This window comes from Miscanthus floridulus, chromosome 2 (assembly GCF_019320115.1).
Source record: "Miscanthus floridulus cultivar M001 chromosome 2, ASM1932011v1, whole genome shotgun sequence".
NCBI classification, from domain to species: domain Eukaryota; kingdom Viridiplantae; phylum Streptophyta; class Magnoliopsida; order Poales; family Poaceae; genus Miscanthus; species Miscanthus floridulus.
Window position 1 is genome coordinate 71,972,113 of NC_089581.1, and position 21,084 is coordinate 71,993,196.

Consider the following 21,084-nt stretch of genomic DNA (forward strand, 5'->3'; position numbering starts at 1 on the left):
AACACATGTATCGCCCCTGTTCCCCCCTTCAACTATAAAAGGGAGTGACCGGGGCCGTTTCTAGGGAGAGGCACGGACGCACGCACAGACGGAGACATCGCACACACACACGTGCCAACAACGCGCAACACTCTGTAATACGCACACCCCTCCGCACTGCCTGAGATCAACATCTTAAGCAATCCACACCGCTCCACGCAGAGACCTGGGACTAGCTCCCTCTCTCGTCCTGCTTGTAAACCCCTACTAGAAGCACCTCGGTGCAAGAAATACAAGATCGATCTCTCAGACTGGACGTAGGGCACCTATTGCCTGAACCAGTATAAACCTCGTGTCTCTTTGCATCACCATCCGGGATTAGGGGCACGCAGTACATTTTCACTAGTTGATGAACACCGACACCTGGTGTCATCAAGATCAAACCCATCTTAATATGTTTCACACTCTTGGAAACATTTTTCATCGGGTGTCGTCAAGATCAAACCCATCTTTTCTCTCTCTTCGTAAATTTCTTGTCGTTTGTTACATTTACAGATTTACTTATGTGGCATCTTATTCAATTAATGAGATTGAAACCTCTAAAACCTGGGAATGGCCTAATGCCCCTCATTAGTGTTCTTTGCATGACTATTTAAAAATCATAGTTGTTTTTGTTGAAACAAATAATATACTAACTCATGAGGCGAGGCTCTGGAATCAAGATGCCAATGATAAAACTTGAGGGCCTGTTCGGCTGGTATTAAAGCCGGCTGATAAATCGGTTGAAGCTGGTTTATTATGAGAGAAAAATACTATAGATTGTAGCTGATAAGTCGGCTGATAAGTTCAAGCGAACAGGCCCTTATCGGTCTCAAAATATGTCAGCCAAGTCTTTATAGTCATTCATAAAAGTAGAGCGTGTGGTTAAAATTGGACATATTCATACCATGGAGAGATCATAAACAACCATGATTAAAAAATGTATTCACTATTCTAGTTCCATAAAGGCTCCGTTCAGTTTATCAAGAAACCGATTTGTTCGGTTTATTTTTTTAACCGAAATAATATTTTTTTCTCACAATAATTCAGCCAGAACAGTATTTTTCAGCTAGTTTCAGTCAAGTTTCAACAAGCCGAACGGAACCAAAATCGTAACACTAAAAGATTGCCAACTAAAGCACGTGTGCGTAAGGCTGAACGAAAAACTCGAAGCTCGTTAGCTCGCTCGGCTCGTGGCTGGCTCGACTCGGCTCATTATGATAACGATTTTAGCTCGTTAGCTATAACGAGCCAACTCAAGCCAGCTCACAAGCTAAATGAGGCAAGCTTTCAAGAAAAAAATATCAAAACTTATATTAGTTTTTATATTACTTCATGTCTTACACTTTATAATTAATTGGTAACGGGTCTAGACCCTATAAATTAACTGGTAACTAATCTAGATACATTTCTTTTATATTATTATTATTCTCAAACTTTAGATAAATGCAAATATTATATTTTGTGTATTTTTTATACCTGGCTCACGAGCCTAACGAGCCAGCTCGAGCTTTTAACGAGCTGAGCCTGGCTTTCTAGCTCGTTAGAATAACAACGTTATCTTAACGAGCCAGAACGAGCCGAGCTGAGCCGAGCTAGCTCGTTATCCAACCTTACGTGTGCGTTTGGTAAGATGAAAAAAAAAGAGAACTCCGTTTTGTCCATTCTCAACAGTGGTATACGGTGGCTTCACGTTGCTACTTCTTTAGATGTTACAGGTATTTTGTCCGTTACTCTTATCGTTTTTTTCCCACGTTGCGCAATACTTTTTTTTCATCTTGGATTTTAGTTTGATGTCGATTTTGTCACAAATACTTATATTTTGTTGAAAGTAGATGTCACATCATTGTGCAGATACTTTGCTACTTGTGTGGACTTTATTGTATTATCTTGTAGTATTTCCATTCCAATTGTCTTAAAAACACCAGATTTTTTTTAATCTAAAAAATCCAGATTTCTGTCAGAAAAGGACACGCTGCCGTGCGCTAGGCCCCCTCTCACGCGTCTCCATCTTCCCCCTCCCTCTACTGCCGCCAGCCGCGACGAGATATGGATAGAGCGGCCGCGACAGCCGCTGGCATCATCGTCATGATCCCATCGCCCTCGCCTTCGCCTTTGTAGCACTGCCTCCTCGTCCACCGGCCCCCTATTTCTTCCCACTCGGGTTGCTAGATCGGACTGGATCCCATCCGCCCGTTTCCTGGAGGAGAGATGGCTGAAATGGCCGTGACTGTTGCCGCCGCCAACGGCACCCTCCGGACGTGCTCCGGCGTGTCTCCAACGGCGCCCGGCGGCCGCCGTGCTGCGGTTCTTGGTCGCTGGCGGCCTCTTGCGCCAGCCAACTTGAGGTGAGGGCTGAGGGGATTGGCCATTGGCCAAGATTCAGTTTTTTGCCATCCCCTTTTCGCTGCACTAAACTCCGCGCCTTCGTTTGGCATTTTTTTTTCTGCCATGCTAGGATGTTTCAAAGGTTGCAGTTGACTTGCAGAGAATATACGTTTGTTCGGTTGGGACTGTACAGTTTAGCTTCATTCTTGAATTTGTTAGAGAACTGAAGAGACTCTTTATATCCTCTCTAATCGCTAGGAATGGAGACTTTGTTAAAAAAAATATCGTCCAACAGCTTCTTTAATTAATATAGCCATATTCTATTCCGGATTACTCGCTAGCCAAAGATAGAAAATGGGAATGACTCTCTGGGTGCAAACAAGATATAGAAAAAACTGTTGGAGACTGAAAAGATATACAAAAGCGATTTTTATGCAATATCTCTCCAAATGATAATTACGCACTGATCGTTTGGGTTTGTTTGACTTATAAGCCATCGGCTGAAAGTACCGCTGGCTAGTTTGGTGTGAGAGAAAAATATTGTTGATTGGCTGATAAGCCAAATACGACCAAGCGAACAGGCTGTTAAAGAGTGGGGCTTGGAGATGATCTTAGTACATGATGCTCTTTCATTCACATCATGATGGCATGGCTTGTTTCTTGGATTTTTTTATTCTATTTGAAGCGCAGACCGCAGACTATACTACTTGTTGCTTTGCTCAACGAAAAGGAGTTAAAGATTGCAAAGCAGCTTTAGCTTGGCGTCATGTATGGATGATATATTGTGGCTAAGTGGCGGTGCTGATTGGCAAAACCACCAATGTGGTCACGAGGCTGATATCTGTTATAGCTGTTCGATGTGTATCAACACATGCATGCCTGCTTTTCATTTCACAGTTTGAGTGAGGCTTGGAAGCCGCTTCCAAAAATTTCCTTACGCATCATCATTCTTCCAAGCTTGTTTAAGATCTTAATTTTCTAGTTAATTGCAGGAAAAATATATTAACTTAGTCTGAGAACAAAACACTCTAGCTATATGTCCTTGAACTCTGTCCATATAATATTTTTATGTCAAGAATTTGACAACATATTATCTTGTTTGTGTCTGGCATCATGAATTTGACAGTTTCCATGGTCTTATGTACTAATTTAAACATTCTACAGTTTGCTGAGTCCATTTGCAGCGGCAAGTAGGGCCTTGTTTAGTTGGCGAATTTTTTTGGGAAATGATACTGTAGCACTTTCGTTGTTATTTGGCAATTAGTATCCAATCATAGTCTAATTAGGCTTAAAAGATTCGTCTCGTGAATTTCGTCTAAACTGTGTAATTAGTTTTATTTTTTATTTATATTTAATGCTTCATGCATGCGTCCAAAGATTCGATGTGACGGGGAATCTTGAAAAATTTTGCAAAATTTTGGGAACTAAACAGGTACTAGGTATGCAACCTAAAGTTGGGGTTTCATTTATTAGTCTATCATATATTAAAAAGCTGAAGTAAGAGTACACTTGTTTGTAGTATTTCGAAAATACTGCATGAATTTTCCTTTGGAGGCTCCTAGTCTAGTTGCTTCAGAGTGCAATGATGTTAATACTAACCTACTGTGTTGTTCAGTCTTACAGTGTCATAGCATAGAACTCCACTATGTTGCTTCTTTTTAGTTTGGAGTGTTTGTAACTGATCTTTTCCTATTTCCAGATTGTCCTCTCCAGCTGTGAGGGTTCCAAGGGCTACTTCTGCTGCGGCAGTTGAGGTACATAGCATAGGTTACCTAAAACATTGGGTGGACTTGCTTGTTCAACTACGTATACTTTGGTTAGCAGGATTGGAGCAACACTGATATAGTCCCTATCCCGAAAGTTATAATAGATCAAGACTCAGATCCGGATGCAACTATTGTAGAAATAACCTTGGGCGATCGTCTTGGCGAGCTCCTTGATACGGTATGTTATTCACATAAGATTCTCAGTATATTCTCACCATTGACCAGATGATCTTTTTATTTCTTTTCTTCAAACGGACCATATGATCTTATTAACATCTCCCATATATTAGATCTACAAGAAATAAACTGACAAAATATGCTTTGTTTCACATGCAGATGAATGCCCTAAAGAACTTGGGGCTAAATGTCGTTAAAGCTAGTGTCTGTCTCGATTCTACTGGCAAGCATAACAAGTTTTCTATAACTAAAGCGTAAGTGAATCTTCTTTTCTATGATATTTCATCAGATATGTAAAACTTGACATGGGGAATCTCTCATATAAGTTTAGTCTCCTTGTACAACAGAATATGACATCTTTCTTCTTTGTACTTTCCTGCATCTATCAGTTCTTGCCTAGAATGAGTGACAGGAATGCTCTACAGGTCCACTGGCCGTAAAATTGATGATCCAGAGTTATTAGAAGCAATTCGACTGACGATCATTAACAACATGATAGTGTATCATCCGGTAACTACTTTAACTTTGTTTTTCCTTTTGCTTTTATAATTTACAATGATAATAATAATAAAATGTTGTTAATTTGGTGCCAGGAGTCCAGCAGTCAATTGGCTATGGGAGCAACTTTTGGGCCAGAAGCCCCTACAGAAGAGGTATTACCTAAACTATGTCATAAACTTACATCTTCTAAATGCTTAAGATATGAACTGAAAACTTCTCACTTCTCTATGGAGATCCATGAAACCATCTTACTTGTCTATATCTATCGCGAGAAAGAATTAGCACACAATGGTGTACAAAAGAGACATTTCTTTAGTGTCTCCAAGTTAGCTGTTTATTTCCTTTTTGTCTCTGCTTCATTGCAAAACTTAATTGCGTCAAATTTTCGTATCTGGGTCTCTGGGATCGCCTTATCGCTGGATCCGTTTATAGTAGAACAGACTTGATCGATTTGGGTTTCAACTCTAGCCTACCCCAACTTGTTTGGGACTTAAAGGCTTTGTTGTTGTTGTTGTTGTTGTTGTTGTAGACTTGATCGATCTTCCCATGGTACAATAGTGATCAAATTTGCCGCCAAGTACAGCGTCAGAATTATGTGTCTGTTCTGGAGACATGAAAATCTTCACTGAATATAAACATTGTTCACTTGTACATTGGTAGGTTGATGTGGACATAGCAACCCACATAGATATCTATGATGGCCCTGAAAGAAGGTATGCCGTTTTTCTTACCTTGTGCATTATTCTTCAAATGTAAGGAAAATTATGCTCTTTTGTCATCAATCCAAAGGATTTGATTTCATCCAGCAAAAAGCAACATAAGAACATGTCCACAGAGCTTATATGTGCCCTTTGAATAAAAAACACATTGCCTACATCTACTAGTTACATATTTATATTACTGGGCTGTCCTTGCTTGATCCACTGCTATTGTTTCAGGGACATAAATGCTAGATATACGAAAATTCCTACTCTAGTCTATAATATCAAAGTGATTTTGAATTTCTTTATTGTTCCATTTCAGCTTACTTGTGGTGGAAACAGCGGATCGTCCAGGGTTGCTTGTTGACCTTGTTAAGATCATCTCAGACATCAACATCAATGTCCAATCTGGAGAGTTTGATACTGAGGTGACAACAGTTTTACAAAGTGTATGTTCATGCAAGGAACCATATTCATCTCCTTACATTTTATACTCTTGTAGGGGCTACTGGCTAAAGCAAAATTCCATGTCAGCTACAGGGGCAAACCACTGATGGAGGCTTTAAAACAGGTAGGCGTTCAATGCCCGTTCTTGGGGTTTTCCTATACGCCTGATTCTCATAGAACTCATGTCAGCACCACATTTTGTTGCCACATTCTGATTTATCTCATATCTTCAGGTTCTTTCTAATAGCTTGCGCTATTTCTTGAGGCGGCCGACAACAGAGGACGCTAGCTTCTAGCCAGATGATCATGAAGCCTCCCAACTTTCTTATGAGATGGGATTCACATGAGCTGGATACCATCATCAAAGCATTTGAAACACGTACAATAATTTGTTAAGATGGGGGAAGTATACTTGATGTTATGGCACCACCACTTGAAGTATTTTTAGTTCCAAAAAGGGCAGGGCCAAGTGCAGGAGATTGCTATTCTTAAGCATGTTATTTTGCTACCTGGGATACATGTTTGGTGGTAAATATAAATAAGATGGAACATTGTGGGGGGCCATCATCCCGTGTCTGGATGCAAACATATACCCTTCTATTGTCAGACTAATGTTGAAGTTACCAACAACAGTCTTGAGCTTAGGCCTGGTTTAGTTCCTAAAAATTTTCACCCCAAACTATCACATCGAATCTTGCGGCATATGCATGGAGTATTAAATATAGACGAAAAAAACTAATTGCACAGTTTGGTTGGAAATCGCGAGACGAATGTTTTAAGACTAATTAGTTCATGATTAGCCATAAGTGCTACAGTAACTAACATGCGCTAATGATTGATTAATTAGGTTTAATAAATTCGTCTCGCAGTTTCCAGGCGAGTTATGTAATTAGTTTTTTTTTATTAGTATCCAAAAACCCCTTTCACAACCTCGAAACATCCAATGTGACATCCAAAAATTTTCATTTCGCGAACTAAACACAGCCTTAAAACTAAGAGCTTCATCCCCTTTTTTTTTCTATAAATATTGCTATGCTAACTTATTAAATAGTACTGATGAAACTACGTGTCTAAAAAATCAATTCGCAGTGACAGGCCCAACGCCACTGGCTGCCTACCCAGGCTACGACACGCTGCACGCACATGTCATCCTCTTGTTGTTCCTCGCCTGTTGCTTTCTTGCAGCAGGGGGAAGGAAGCCCAGCTCCACCGGCTACATCTCAACGGAGTTTGCATTGCATAGCTCTCCTCGGTCGGACGCGGACCTTCCTTGGCCCGGAAGCTACCATAACTAACTCCTTGACTCCTATTCCAATTCCACCTCCCCGTCCAACCAAAACCCCCAACGCCACGCCACCACACCACACCCGCCCCGCTCCTCCCCGTCGCCGCTCCCGTCACGCCTCCTCTGCGCGCCGCCCCTCTCCCCACGCGAGCCCCAACCGTCTCCTCCGTCCTATATATCAGCCACCTCGCCCCACCACACGCACACCTGACACCTCAACTAACTACCTGCTGACAAGATGGCCTCCCCGTCCGCGTCTGCGACCGAGCCTGCTGCAGCGACCGCACCGGCGCCAGCGTCGGCTCCTGAGGGTGATACTCCAGCTACCGTCCTGCCGGCGGGCGAGGGGGGCCCCGAGATCGCCTTCTTCGACGTCGAGACCTCGGTGCCGCGGCGGGCGGGCCAGGGCTACGCGCTGCTCGAGTTCGGCGCCATCCTCGTCTGCCCGCGCAGGCTCGTCGAGGTCGCCTCCTACGCCACGCTCGTCCGCCCCGCCGACCCGGTCTCCGCGGTCTCGGCAGCCTCCGTGCGCTGCAACGGCATCACAAGGGACGCCGTGTCCGGGGCGCCGCCCTTCCGCGACGTTGCCGACGCCGTCTACAACCTCCTCAACGGTGAGCTTCTTTTTCCCACGCCGCGACTCGCTCCTATTAAGCTGCATGCACCAACCAACTCAACCCAAAAGCTTAAGCTGATGGGGAGAGGTGGGCAATTCACTTATATTCACCCCCCTCACGTGGAGGCTCCCTCAGGCCTCAGACGTGGAATAGGAGCGAGCAACAATTATTTTATTTTAATTGCGCTAACCAGGATTCAAACTCGAGACCTCTGGCTCTGATACCATATTAAGCTACATGCACCAACCAACTCAACCCAAAAGCTTAAGCTGATGGGGAGAGGTGGGCAATTCACTTATATTCCAACAGCTCCTTTGTTCCGTTCCATCGTATCTTCACTTGCAATTGTTCATGGATCGATTAATTAATTAATTAGGGATACGAATTGCACATGGACAGAAATGGCCACATTCGTTGCATGAAACTGTTCTCATCCTAGCCACATGGATGAAAGTCAAGGAATGGCCTTGTTCTAATGAATGCTATAACTTACTTATAATTGATCTTCCTGTTCCTGGAATTGAAATCATGTTCACATTTGTCATTAGTTTGAAAGGAATCATTGGAGCATAATCTATCTGATAGCAGTATCTTGTTATGTACAAACCTAATCTTTTCATGGAGAAGCTGCACTGAAATAACTCTTCTGAACTCTTGACAGGGCGGGTCTGGGCAGGGCACAACATTGTGAGGTTTGATTCTGCAAGAATAAGAGAGGCATTCACTGAGATTGGCCGGTCACCTCCTCAACCCAAGGGGATGATTGACACCTTGCCTCTGCTTACCCAGCGGTTCGGAAGGAGAGCAGGGGATATGAAGGTATACAACTGTTGACCCAGGGTTAGCCTGTAATTTAGAGAAGCGTGTTTTAGACAGAGATGATTAATAATGATAGTTCAATTTGTATCATAGTTAAAACTAACAGCAATCTCTAGTGAAATTTGTCTGTTCCTTCTAACATTGAAAGGGATATCTGATGTTCTGCCCTTGTCTGTTTACCTCCAGATGGCAAGCTTGGCAAATTACTTTGGCCTAGGGAAGCAAAGACACAGGTTGGTATCATGCCAATCCTAGTGATATCAGTACATCTCAATTTTAATCACTTCCTTTCAATGTCTACTTTTCATTTACACCTTTTCCCCTTTTTTATTATAAAACAAATATTCACCCTTTGAATCACTTCAGTTTGTTGAAATTGGCTTGTAATCCTTTTAGCTTGTATTTGGTTACCCATTTTAGTTGGCGTATCTTGTGTAACACAACACAACATGCGCCAACTATAAGTGTAGATCTAGCTATACGATGAATTTGATTGGAGAATGTTGCCCTTCACAATTTTAATTAAGCATCCATCTGTTCCAGGATGTCCAAAGCCATCCCTTCTAGGTTTGGGGATTCCCTCATCTGGATGGATTATTATCCAAAATATGATACAGTCTATGATGGTTCTTTCCTTTAGATAGATCATGCTGAATAGATGCCATAATTCTATGGTGGATCAATGTAACTCTGATACCTGTTTGGATCAGCTATGGCTAATTATTAGCAAGGGCTAAAAATTAGCCATCTAACTATTAGCTCATGCATGTTTGGATCCCAGGCTAAAAGGTGCACATATTCCTAGCAATGAACTATTAGCCCTTGTTAGCTAGTTGTACTTCGCTAATGAACTAACAGCTAGCCAAGGGCTTGGCTAAAAATTAGCCCACCCATTAGCCCTCCTGTTTGGATGGACGAGCTTTTTTTAGCTGCTAGTTGTTGCCCATGGGATCAAACAGGTCCAACATGTCAAATCTCACTCGAAAAATTGCCTACCTGACATGAATGTCTTCTAATAAAAATATTATTCAATAAACTCCAATTTCTGCAAAAACAAATCCAATGATTGTTGATAGGATATTAGTTACAACTTACATGTGGAGGTTCCCCTTGCTTGTTTGATTTTATTTTGGCCTGCACAAAGCTAGACTGGATGATCTCCCACTAAATTTGTTGGTAATTTACCTACAGGAGTCTTGATGATGTTAGAATGAACCTCGAAGTTCTCAAATACTGTGCTACAGTTCTGTTCCTGGTATGTTTTCCCCATGCCTGACTAATTTCATCAACTAGGCAGTCCCAGCCACATAAATCTGTGTTTTTTTTTTGCATTAAAGCACTGATGAAATTTTCTCCCCTACTGGCCTCCCATGTATTGAGGCATCTGAAGTGGGAAAAGCTCAGTTCCTCAATCAATAACTGAAGTTTAGCTATTGGAATGTAGGCCTTATGTTAAAGATTTTTATTATGATACCATACATGTTGTAGCTCAGTTCTGATGTTGCAGTTGTTGGTTTTCCACAAATAATTTGCAAGAAATTTATATAACTGATACCACCTTGAATTACTATAGAAACAGTACCCTTGCAAAGAGTGAGCCATATTGCTGCTGTGGTAATAATTTGAAAACTCCTGCTTCATATGGAAATTTGTACGTCAGTTCTGATTCTTGCAGTTGTGAGTTTTCCACAAGTAATTTGAATTCAACTAGGAATTTACCACAGCTCATGTCCAATTTTACAACTTGAATTACTGCAGAAATAATATCCCTACAAAGAAATGGAATCAGCATGTTGCTGCGTATATTTGTAGAGTTAATTGTTTGTTAAATGTTGAAGTTAATCTATTAGCTAAACCCCAAAGTTATTCTGACAGGAGGCAAGTCTTCCAGAGGTGCTCACTGTTGAGAATCTGGTTGAACGTGCAACAACAAGGAGCCGAGCTAATGGTACTGCATCCCCTGATTTGCCAAAACCTGAAGCAAACTCTCCACCGGATTCATCAAAAAGGCAACGGATAGTTTCTCCAGTTGACTGTGTGATGCCTGAGGAAGGTAATCAAAGAACAAGTGATCCTTCTACCAACAGGGAATCTGTTGAGTTGGTATCCCACATTGAGGAGATGAAGCTAGATACCACCACGCATATGGATGCAAGTTCTAGTGGTTATTCTGGATTTCTTGAGCCAGATGATGTTTCCATTGAATGTATTGAAATCTCAGTTGCTCCATTACACGAATTTGGCCGAAGGTCATCTATCCAGCACAGAGATGGTCCACTACAGCTTTGTTGTGCAGGCTTGAAAGTACAGTTTAGTGTCAGTACAAAGTTTCTTGATAATGCAGGGCGGCCAAAGATGAGCATAGTGGTTGAGATCCCTGAGAGTCTCAGTAAAGTTTTGGAATTCTGCGATGATCTTGCTAGGAAGTTATCTCAGGAATCTGGTAGCAGTTCTGAATGGAGACCCCTGATTAAGAAGTATGGATACGTTAATCGTCCGACTGTCCGCCTGAAGTGAGTTCTACTCTTTTCTTTGAATAATATTCTTTTCTTCCATTTTCTACCTTGGTGTGGTCATGATGTTTTCCTGAGCTCTAAGGATGGCCTTTCCGTGCAGCATCCCTACTATTGCAAACAGCGATGCTACGGCCTACTCAACTGATATATGCCAGAAAGAGCCTAGTGGCAGCATCCAGAAACTTGATTTCAGCAATGTAGCCACCACAGAATTGGACTCCCTGTTTGTTAAAGGGAGCAAGGTGGACGCATTCTTCTCACCGGAGCTATACGATTACCAGCAAAATGCTGGCATTCGGCTGGTTGCAAAGAGGCTGGTTGTACACTCGAATTAGCACCAGGCTCATTTATTATAATTATAATTATAATTTTAGTGCTAGAAAGTAACCCTTGCACTGATTTAGGGGCCTTTAGGCCACCTTATGTCTTTAACCAACTGTAGCTTGTAGATTATGCTGTGAATACGTGTAAGATCTGGCCACAACCACAAGCAGATATTGACGTTAAATCAAATGTTGCAAAAGGTTTTAACAATCTGTGCTATTCATTTGTGAATAGAATGCCCATTTGTTACTCTTTGTGCTTACTATATTCTTATTTGCGCATTCCCTATACTGTACATCATGTGCACTATTCTGCTGGATTTTCATAGCTTGGTTTCTACCGGGAACATTTTCGTATCTTTGTCATTGACACATCATCATCATAAAACAAAATCGGTAATACTTAAGTAATGGAGAGTAATTGGCGACATAGTAGCATTAGGGCACATCGCAAGCTTCCATGGACAAAATGTCCTTTAGATTATAATTTTAACAGGTAACTTCAGAGCAAACTCTGGAGCGCGAGATTTTCATCTGGCCTGACCAGTTGCACTTCAATCAATAAGATGCTGCACCATGCACCTGTATATATAAAATAAAAATGAAGACAAATCTTACAGCTTACACATATATACATACACGTTTTGTGTTTATTATCAATGGTATACTTCAGTAATCATGCACGCGAATAATCAGTAATCATGCACGTGAATGATCGACGTAATGTTGACAGAAAAAGGGTTTTGCATTACTTGTATTTGGTTGTCTCTTTCTCCCTCAAGCTTATTCTTAGGGTTTGGTCTCGATCTATAATTTGGTGGTGCTCCAAGGACAAGGAAGTGCCTCTACACCTTCATCTACCTCTTGGGAAGTGGGGTAATTAGCATATCTGAAATTGAAGTTCATTGTACTCTGATTTCGTAGCCTTCTATAGGTGTCAGAACTTCCAATAGTTTGTGTCGGAACTTCCAACAGACGTCAGATGTTTTGGTCCAAACTTTGGAACCTTCCGACAGTTACTAATCTCTTGATTTCAAGTTTGCGTTGAATTTGCTACACCGCATCTGCTGTGTTTGAATACATCAACAAGGCTCGGTTAGACCTGAGTAACAGCGCCACTGGTGGCCTTGATACCGGTCCCACTTAAGGCCTTGTTTGGATGCATGTGTATCTACTTCAATCCACATGTGTTGGAGTGGAATGGAATGTAATTTAGTTTAATTCCACTCCAATCCACTTCAACCCATGTGGATTGAGATAAATACATATGCATCTAAACAAAGCCTAAGGGTACAATTTCCTAACTATTCTATAATGGTTTATTCTATTCATTCCGGTACTACTTCCCACTACATATGCTAGTTTATGAGAAATAGCATGCTTCATATCATGATTTATATTCGTAACATAATCTTTCAAATGCCTAATTTTCCAACCATAATTCATCCAATTTTACATATACAGCAACAAACAACAGAGCATGGATCTATATATATAGCCAGGATTCATAGTCCTATGATATATAAACCCATGTATTATTTCACATACATGAGAAATAGAAACGGAAACACTACTACATGGTCACCGACACATCATCATCATGATAAGAAAAAAACCCCGAATACTTCGATATTGGAGAGTCACGGGCGACACAGTAGCATTAGGGCACATCGCAAAGCTTCCATGGACAAAATGTCCTTTAAATTATAAATTTAGCAGGTTACTTTAGAGCAAACTCTCCAGCGGGAGATTTATTTTGATATGGCCTGACCAGTTGCACTTCAATAAACTGCTGCACACATGCACCTGTATATATAAAATAAAAATGAAGGCAAATCATACAAATTGCATATATATACAGATACACGGTTTGTGTTTATTATCCATGGTCCTTTAGTAATCATGTATGGTCGATTTCAAATACTCTGGAATACTGGAACAGCTGTGTAGTACATGGCATTGTGAGATGACTAGTTTGCACCTAAATTAAGTTTGTAACCTACTACATGCAGAGCTAGAGCATCAAGGACCCGAGTGCACACTTCATAAGCATAATGATTATTTCAGAAGAGTGACGGTACATAAACAGTAGAATTGCAGAAATTCTTACCAAATGTTGGATCCGAGATATTAATAGTTAATTCAGATAAACACCCAAAATTTACATGGTCTGATGACAAAATACATATTAAGCCAAATCCTCGATGAGTCAATTACCTATGACAGAAGTACTAGTTAGATGACTAAATATGTCGAGAAAAGACGGGTTCAGAACTGAAAAACGATAAAATATGAAAGTAATGCATCACCTCTAGTATTTGCGATCTCTCATTTTCTTGAAACGATCCACTACAGCAGCATTGGTAACTTTAAACATTTTCTCTTTCTCCATATAACAAATGAGACTATTACTCATGTACTGATCACCTATACGGTTGTGCAAAGATGTTTTCACTATCTTCATGCCTGAAAAGACCCTCTCTCACTGTAGCTATGGCGACGGCAATACAAGTACTCGCTTCAATAGCCGATAAACCAAAGGATAGGTAAGATGTTTCTTTGTGTCCACCATTTATTTGGAAAGCTCAGCAATGGTTTTATGTTAAGAAATCTCTCATCCTTTCGCACAACACCAATATAATGGAAAGTTCATAATTCAGATCTCTCAATTGCACGGAATCAAAGTCACTTGGGTATAGCTTAGCTAGACTTATCATACTATCCACGTTTGAACTCATGAATGAATCTCTTGGGTTGAAAGCAGCTGAACATACTAGCAATTGAGAGGCAGTCTCATTGAAGCGACTATCAAGCTCGTGTAGCACCAATCAAAGACTTCATTAAAAACAATCAACTTGAAAATGATGCTTGCTGGTAATTCCAGATTTTTTTCTTGGCCTAGTTGGATCAATGTAAGGCTCATCCATTTCTAGCTTGGAAATATCATGTTCATCACAAAATACATACACTTCTCCAAGTGTTTGCTCCCATCCATCCCTTCTAACCTTATCTAAATGGCTTTTAGTAGACCTCACACAATTAACAACATTCACAATATCTTGATCTTTCTCCGTTGCAATGCATTTGACAAGACATTTGTGATAGTCAAAATGTTCAACATGAGATGCAAATAAAAGGACAAATTCAAAAGACTAGAAGTACACAAGAAACACCCCTTGCCTTTCCATCCTTGTCCTCATTTTCCATAAATTCCAACACTTTGATAATTGTTTGGAACAAGTTAACTAGACTTCTAAGAGATTTAGGCCCCATTCGGCTTGCTAAAACTTGGCTGAAACTGGCTGAAAAACACAGTTTCTGGCTGAATTGTTGTGAGAGAAAAATACTGTTCCGGCTGAAAAACAAGCGAACAAGCCGGTTTCTGGGGTAAGCCGAACAGGGCCTTATAGTGAGAACTCCAACGAGTATCTCCAGGTCTTTAAAGACATTGTTATTGATTCAATCCTGTCCCAGTTTCAGTAAACCACAACCTAAGGCCTTACTAACTTCTTTGAGATTGATGTCTCTAATCATGTCCCTTCTCTTTGAAGATGCAACCCACCACATTCAACAAGGTAGAAATCTTGCTAAAAAATCTGCAATGCCTGTATGCTTTCTAGCAACAGCTACAACCACTAGTTAAAGTTGATGAGCAAAGCAATGGACATAATATGCACAACTATTTTCTCTCATGATCAATGATTTTAAGCCATTGAACTCACCTCGCATATTGCTAGCACCATCATATCCTTGGCCTCTCACTTGCTTTATGCTCAGCTTGAACCTAGCAAATAGAGAATCAATAGATGACTTGAGGTTTGCAGAAGTTGTATCCTTCACATGAACAAGCCCAACAAAGCTCTCCTTCAGAACTCCACACCTATCAACATATCTCAGCACCACAGCCATTTGCTCCTTGCAAGAGACATCTCTAGACTCATCAACTAGCAAGCAGAATACATCTTGCCCTATGTCTTCAAGGATGTATTGCAAAATCTCATCTGCAAAACATTTAATGATGTATTTTTGTATGTCGGAAGACACCAAAAGACTATTGTCTGCACGGAAAGGCCATCCTTTGAGTTGTTGAGTACACATTTTTGTTTTACAATTGACCTCTACCAGCAACCAGCTACTCCAATAGTACTAGAAAACTAGTACTATTCTAGTACTATTGGAGTAGCTGGTTGCTGGTAGAGGTCAATTGTAAAACAAAAATGTGTACTCAACAACTCAAATATTCTCTTATTTTTATTGTTCTTCTACTTAACTATATTGGTTAAACAAAAAGTTTAGAAGCGGTTTACAAGATGTAAATGAAAAAAAATAAGGAATGTTTTTAGCAAAGGGTTAAGGACACTTATTAGAAGTGAAATATGGGTATAACACTGTGCTTTATTTAGCGAGTTGTACTTACCTATGTTGATATTTCTGGAGTGTAGAATATATGAATATTAAGCTCTTTTACGACATCAGTGATGCTGCTCTCGGTACTTTGGACATCATTGTACTTGATATTACCATGTGCATTAGTAAATGTTCCGGTGCCACCCATAATGGACCACTGACCACCCGAGGGCCTGGGAGGGAGAGTAATCCCTAACACTTCGAGTGTGGATCCTGCAAAACTATTTCATGCATACAAGTGCCATATAACAATTATATTAATAACTGTATGAACATAAAAACGAAGATGCGTACTAGGGATAGAAACACCCCAAGAAAAAAAAGATTCCAATATTTCAGGTTTCTCGACATCCATTAGCACCCCTATTTACCATCCTCTAGCACATGTTGTACACACCGTTTTGTTGAAAAAAGGGCTTCAAATGGCTGGTCCATTCCTCATCGATTTATCAATTGGATGTTATTCCATCCATTCCAATATATAGGTTGTCTTGGCTTTTAAAATACATATGTATCAAGACATAACCTATATCTAGGTCCATAGGAAAGCTATATAATTAGAAAAGCTAAAATGACTTATAATTTGGGACGGATTGTTAGTAGTACGTGGTTAAACTAGTGTCTTTTGGAGAACCTATCATAAGCATTGCAAATCACAACATACTAGTTATAGCTACTCCCTCCGTTGAGGCATGATAATCATATTTGACCAAAGGAGAAGTTAAACATAGTGAGTTTTGACCGCTAATCTTATAACATAGAGCCAATTGCTAAAAAAATCAATATCATCTTAGAGACGCTTTGAACAAAAATCTATTGATGCAAGTTTTATGCTGTAACCTTGTAGATAACTTGACTAATTGTCGGTCAATATTTATAAAGTTTGACTTTTTCTCTGGTCAAATATGATTATCATTTCTGACGGAGGAAGCAGTATCATAAAGGCGTGCTTCGGAACAGGATATCCCTTAGGATTTAGTTCACCTTATAAGAACTATAGAGCAATCCTACATGTCTAAATTAAAATCCCCCCTCGTGGTACATGAACGACTGTCCTATATATCATGCATCAATCTCTCTATAACTGAACATTGTGGGCTAGCGGTAGACATCCGAATATATAAATGTCCTCCAAAAAAAAATTGCTGCAATTTGCAAACAATATATTACTGGTCTGAGCATTGCATGTAATTTAAAGAAAGCATACATCTTAATTACCTGCTGTCGTCCTGAAACACTATAATCTGAGAAGTGTACCAACTAGTGGCGGTTTGACCAGCCTGGAGATGGAAGCCTTGTACGCGTGCAACAATCGTTTCATTCGGATTGGGTCCTATGGTTAGAAACCAGTCGTGAACATACATGGTGCCAAACCCAATAGGTTGGGATGAAGCCTATCGCACCTACTTCGTTAGGGTTTGAGACGTTTGGCCAGTCAGGGAACTAGGTGTAGGTACATATGCAGGCGAATCTGGTTCTCTTGGGGACACACGCATGGATCTAGACCTGTTTTTTCAGCGGGGCTAGCAATTGCCAGGACTATTGCTGGGCAGAGGAACAGAAAAAGCAAGGTGAGAGGAGTAGCCATTGTAGTAATAAGGGATATGATTGGTGGCCAACTATGGCGAGGCGCTGGCCAGAGGGGTAGGGCTCGTGATCTTTCTTCTTTGTGTGCTGTGAGATGTGAGATTAGAGGGGGCAGGAGGTGGTATTTATAGAGTACTCTTGGAGAGATGGAGTGCGTGGGAGAGGCAGCGAAATCATTTAGGCAAGAGCATATCTGATATTAGCTTGCCCCGTGACACACTCTATGCACCATGATTAAAGCACACACAGACAATACAATACTTTGTCTGCATAGTCTGATACACTTCAAGTGTTTAGCTTGTGGAATCAATCTATTCTATATGAGCTGATGTATTATAAATCCATTTTTCAATTTTAGTGAAATGACTTCATTTCCTATACTAATACGAATTATTAACTTATGAGGAATAATAAAGTGGTGATGAATCAATTCCATTCCACAAACCAAACAAAAATTTGAGAAATAAAATAATGAATTCTTTTTGTCTGCAGGATTCACACAGATAACCGATTCATAATTGTATTGTTTAATAACACTTGAACCTACCGATAGCACCTAACCCAATGCAACCCCAAATTTTTAGATATTTTATTCAGCCGTACATTTGGCACTATGTTAGAAGGGATGTGAGGAGTGCGAGACTAAATTTCCTTAAATAAAATGAGAAATATATAGGAGAATATTTAGACATGACAGCTCATTGTAGTAGTAGTAATAATAGTACGTGTCCCTCGCCACACTTTGTATGATCATTTAAATTTTTTTGAAACTTGCTATTTTCATATTGCATCCATATATGTACTCGTATAAAAGTTAAGATGAAAACTCAAACTAGAAAAATTCATATGAAAATAAAAAATTTCATATACATCTGCACTAGAAGACAAAACCTAGGAATTTTATTTTGTGTAGTGCACATGCACCTAAAATTATCATTTTCATATAAACTTTTCTAGTTTGAGTTTGTATCTACTTTTTGCATATGAGTACATATATGAATGTAATGTGGGTTATCAAGTTTTTAAATTTTTTAGTGACCTAAGTATTAGTTTTTAAAATGGCACCTAAGATATAGTTTGCACCATCCTGCTTGAAGCCCTCACAATCAAGTAAAAGGTACTACCATCACTACTACATAATTAATTTTTTTTAGCAACGGAGCCCTTCTAGGACACATGTGGATGAATTTAGAGCCACCTTTACAGGGCACTCCATCGGGTCTCACAAACCTATCAACTTCTAGAAATACATTTTTAGAGGCAGCTGGGAATCCAAGCCACCATTTGCTACTACAGAAAGGATCACCACTGGGAGTTTTACCGCCAGTTCATAGGCTAAGGGGCCACACAAGGTGACATACTGGCTGTGATGAACGTTTTCACCACCGATTCATTGTGTAATCCGGCGGTGAACACAGTGCAGGGTCTTCACCACCGTATCATACGCCGAACCGGCAGTGAAAACATTTAGCACCGCTGGTTATGCAGCCAATGCGCGATGCCCATACAAACCGACGATGGTAAGAAGTTTCATCACCGGTTTAAAGATGGAAGGCCGTAGTGCTCGTTAGCGCTGGTGGTGAAAATCACTATCACCGCCGTTTTGTTTTATGATCCGGCGGTGGAAATCGCATTGGTTCCAACCAGCACATCGTCTGTTCGAGCCAACGGTGATAAGAATTTTACCTATGATTTGTTTTTGCGGTGATTTTGTGTGCAAATTCATTTATTTCTCTAGTGAGCACAGTATGTTACAGTGAGGTGACAGCTCTGATCACTATTCGACGATAGTTGATGCTCGTCGACTTGTCTCTATACATAATCATAAACTACGGTGATAGGCACGTCCGTGCATGGCGTATGGTATTATTTTTTAGGTGGGAATCTGTGCTGTCCACAATGTGGATCAAATTTGGGCCATTCGTCTGGATTGAACCCTAAGGCTGTCCATCCGAACGCCGCCGTTTGTCAAAAAAAACTCCATAGCCTCCCTCCCGACTAGCGCCATACAAAAATCCACGTAAAGCCCACCCGAGCGCCACCGGTGTCCTCTACGCCTCCCGCCAGGACACCTGGCACCACCTACCGTAGTCTGCATCTCTGGCCACCACCTTTCTCTAGCTACCAAAGCCATTTCCCTGCTTGTAGTCATTCATGCCAAAGGACAACAACAACGCGGATGTGGTATAGTGGGAGTGATGCTCACATGTGTATAAACATTATTTTTCCACTCAATATTGCTCACATTCTATTTGTTGCATGACACTGCTTGCAGGTTCGTTTTCATGATTTGACATACACTACATGTAGCCTCCAAGCAATTCTAACTCAAGTGGCGGAGAAACTTGGGTACCACTGATACTATATATGCAGCGGTAGAAGGATTGCAAGGTTACATGAATTTTGTTGTAGGTGATAGCCTATTTATAGTGACTCCAGCCTGTTTATTCTATGGTAGATCATGTTCTCATTCCTTTTAGGCAAGAGAGTGCACTAATTCATTCACTGATCTACATAAGTGATGTGCTCGACTACACAATAGGGGATGTTCGCTATATACACTACCTCATTTTTTGAGGTCAAAGAGATGGCTAAGGGTGAGGTGAAAGGGCCCGACTATGAGTAGTTGGGTGTGTTTAGTATTGATCAGATACTTTGGTTTGTTAATGAGCTAGTGATGTAAGAGACAAAGTAATGACTAGACCTTGGTCTGTAAGAACTTCATTATGTAGGTACCTATATATTAAGTTAATTTATATGTTGTATTGTACCATGTTAGAATTGTCTACAGTTTGTGAGAAATGAGAATTGTCGAGCGTGGAATTGGACCTAATGTGGCACTCAACAATTCAATGTTAGGTGTGCATTGATATGGCAGTGGTGTCATGAGTATCACTATTGGGTCACGGCTTAAACTGGCAGTGGAACTCACCATATCACTGCCAGTTTAAGACCATGTCCAACAATGATAGACATAAATATCACTGCCAATTTCTGCTATGAATCAACAGTGATACACAACCAGAATCTAAAACTTCTCCTAATGACGTAGAGTTCTCCTAGTGTTTTAGCATTCAACATTTACTATAAACTTTTCCTACCAAATGCCTCTTAGTGAGGATTTCTATGTGCTGTGATTAGCTGTAGTGTTTTATTATTGCTTAAAAACATTAGGAGAACACCATTTTGGTAGTGATGGGTACATATATCACTGGCGGGTCGGACACCTGGTAACACGGTTTGTGCTTATTATCCATGGTCCTTTAGTAATATATAATCATGCATGATGCGAATAATCGCGGTAGCAGCTAGTAGCTAATGGTCGTGTTCGATTATTTCAAATACTCTGGTACAGCTGTAGTACATGGATTGTGAAATGACTAGGTTGCACCTAAATTAAGTTTGTAACCTGCTACTTGCACATATATATAGGCTGCTACTTTAGTACAGTACAGTTGGAGTTGCTCCTTGCTGGTGGCACAATTTTTTTTGTGAGAATTCAGGTGGGGTGAAAAGTTTAGAAATGGGCAAGAGGTAACTAAAAAGAAGCAAAATAAGGAAATACTTGTATTTTTCATTATTTTTAGCAAAG

General features: G+C 40.4%; 2 protein-coding genes and 1 pseudogene across 2 annotated transcripts; 2 read left to right on the forward strand and 1 right to left on the reverse strand.

Annotated features, from left to right (window-relative positions):
• Nucleotides 1-2,044: 2,044 nt before the first annotated feature.
• Nucleotides 2,045-6,582, forward strand: LOC136526033 (ACT domain-containing protein DS12, chloroplastic-like). Its single transcript, XM_066518823.1, has 10 exons — nucleotides 2,045-2,366; nucleotides 4,046-4,100; nucleotides 4,171-4,290; nucleotides 4,449-4,543; nucleotides 4,715-4,799; nucleotides 4,883-4,942; nucleotides 5,451-5,503; nucleotides 5,814-5,919; nucleotides 5,994-6,062; nucleotides 6,172-6,582. Exons 1-10 carry the CDS (start codon nucleotides 2,230-2,232, stop codon nucleotides 6,232-6,234), a joined length of 843 nt encoding a protein of 280 aa, XP_066374920.1. The 5' UTR covers nucleotides 2,045-2,229; the 3' UTR covers nucleotides 6,235-6,582.
• Nucleotides 6,583-7,317: 735 nt separating this feature from the next.
• On the forward strand, nucleotides 7,318-11,709 carry LOC136526023 (protein NEN1-like). The gene is made up of 6 exons (XM_066518819.1): nucleotides 7,318-7,837; nucleotides 8,502-8,659; nucleotides 8,846-8,892; nucleotides 9,851-9,914; nucleotides 10,535-11,172; nucleotides 11,276-11,709. Exons 1-6 carry the CDS (start codon nucleotides 7,462-7,464, stop codon nucleotides 11,508-11,510), a joined length of 1,518 nt encoding a protein of 505 aa, XP_066374916.1. The 5' UTR covers nucleotides 7,318-7,461; the 3' UTR covers nucleotides 11,511-11,709.
• Nucleotides 11,710-15,915: 4,206 nt separating this feature from the next.
• LOC136536705 (pterocarpan synthase 1-like) lies at nucleotides 15,916-17,493 on the reverse strand (annotated as a pseudogene).
• Nucleotides 17,494-21,084: the final 3,591 nt, after the last annotated feature.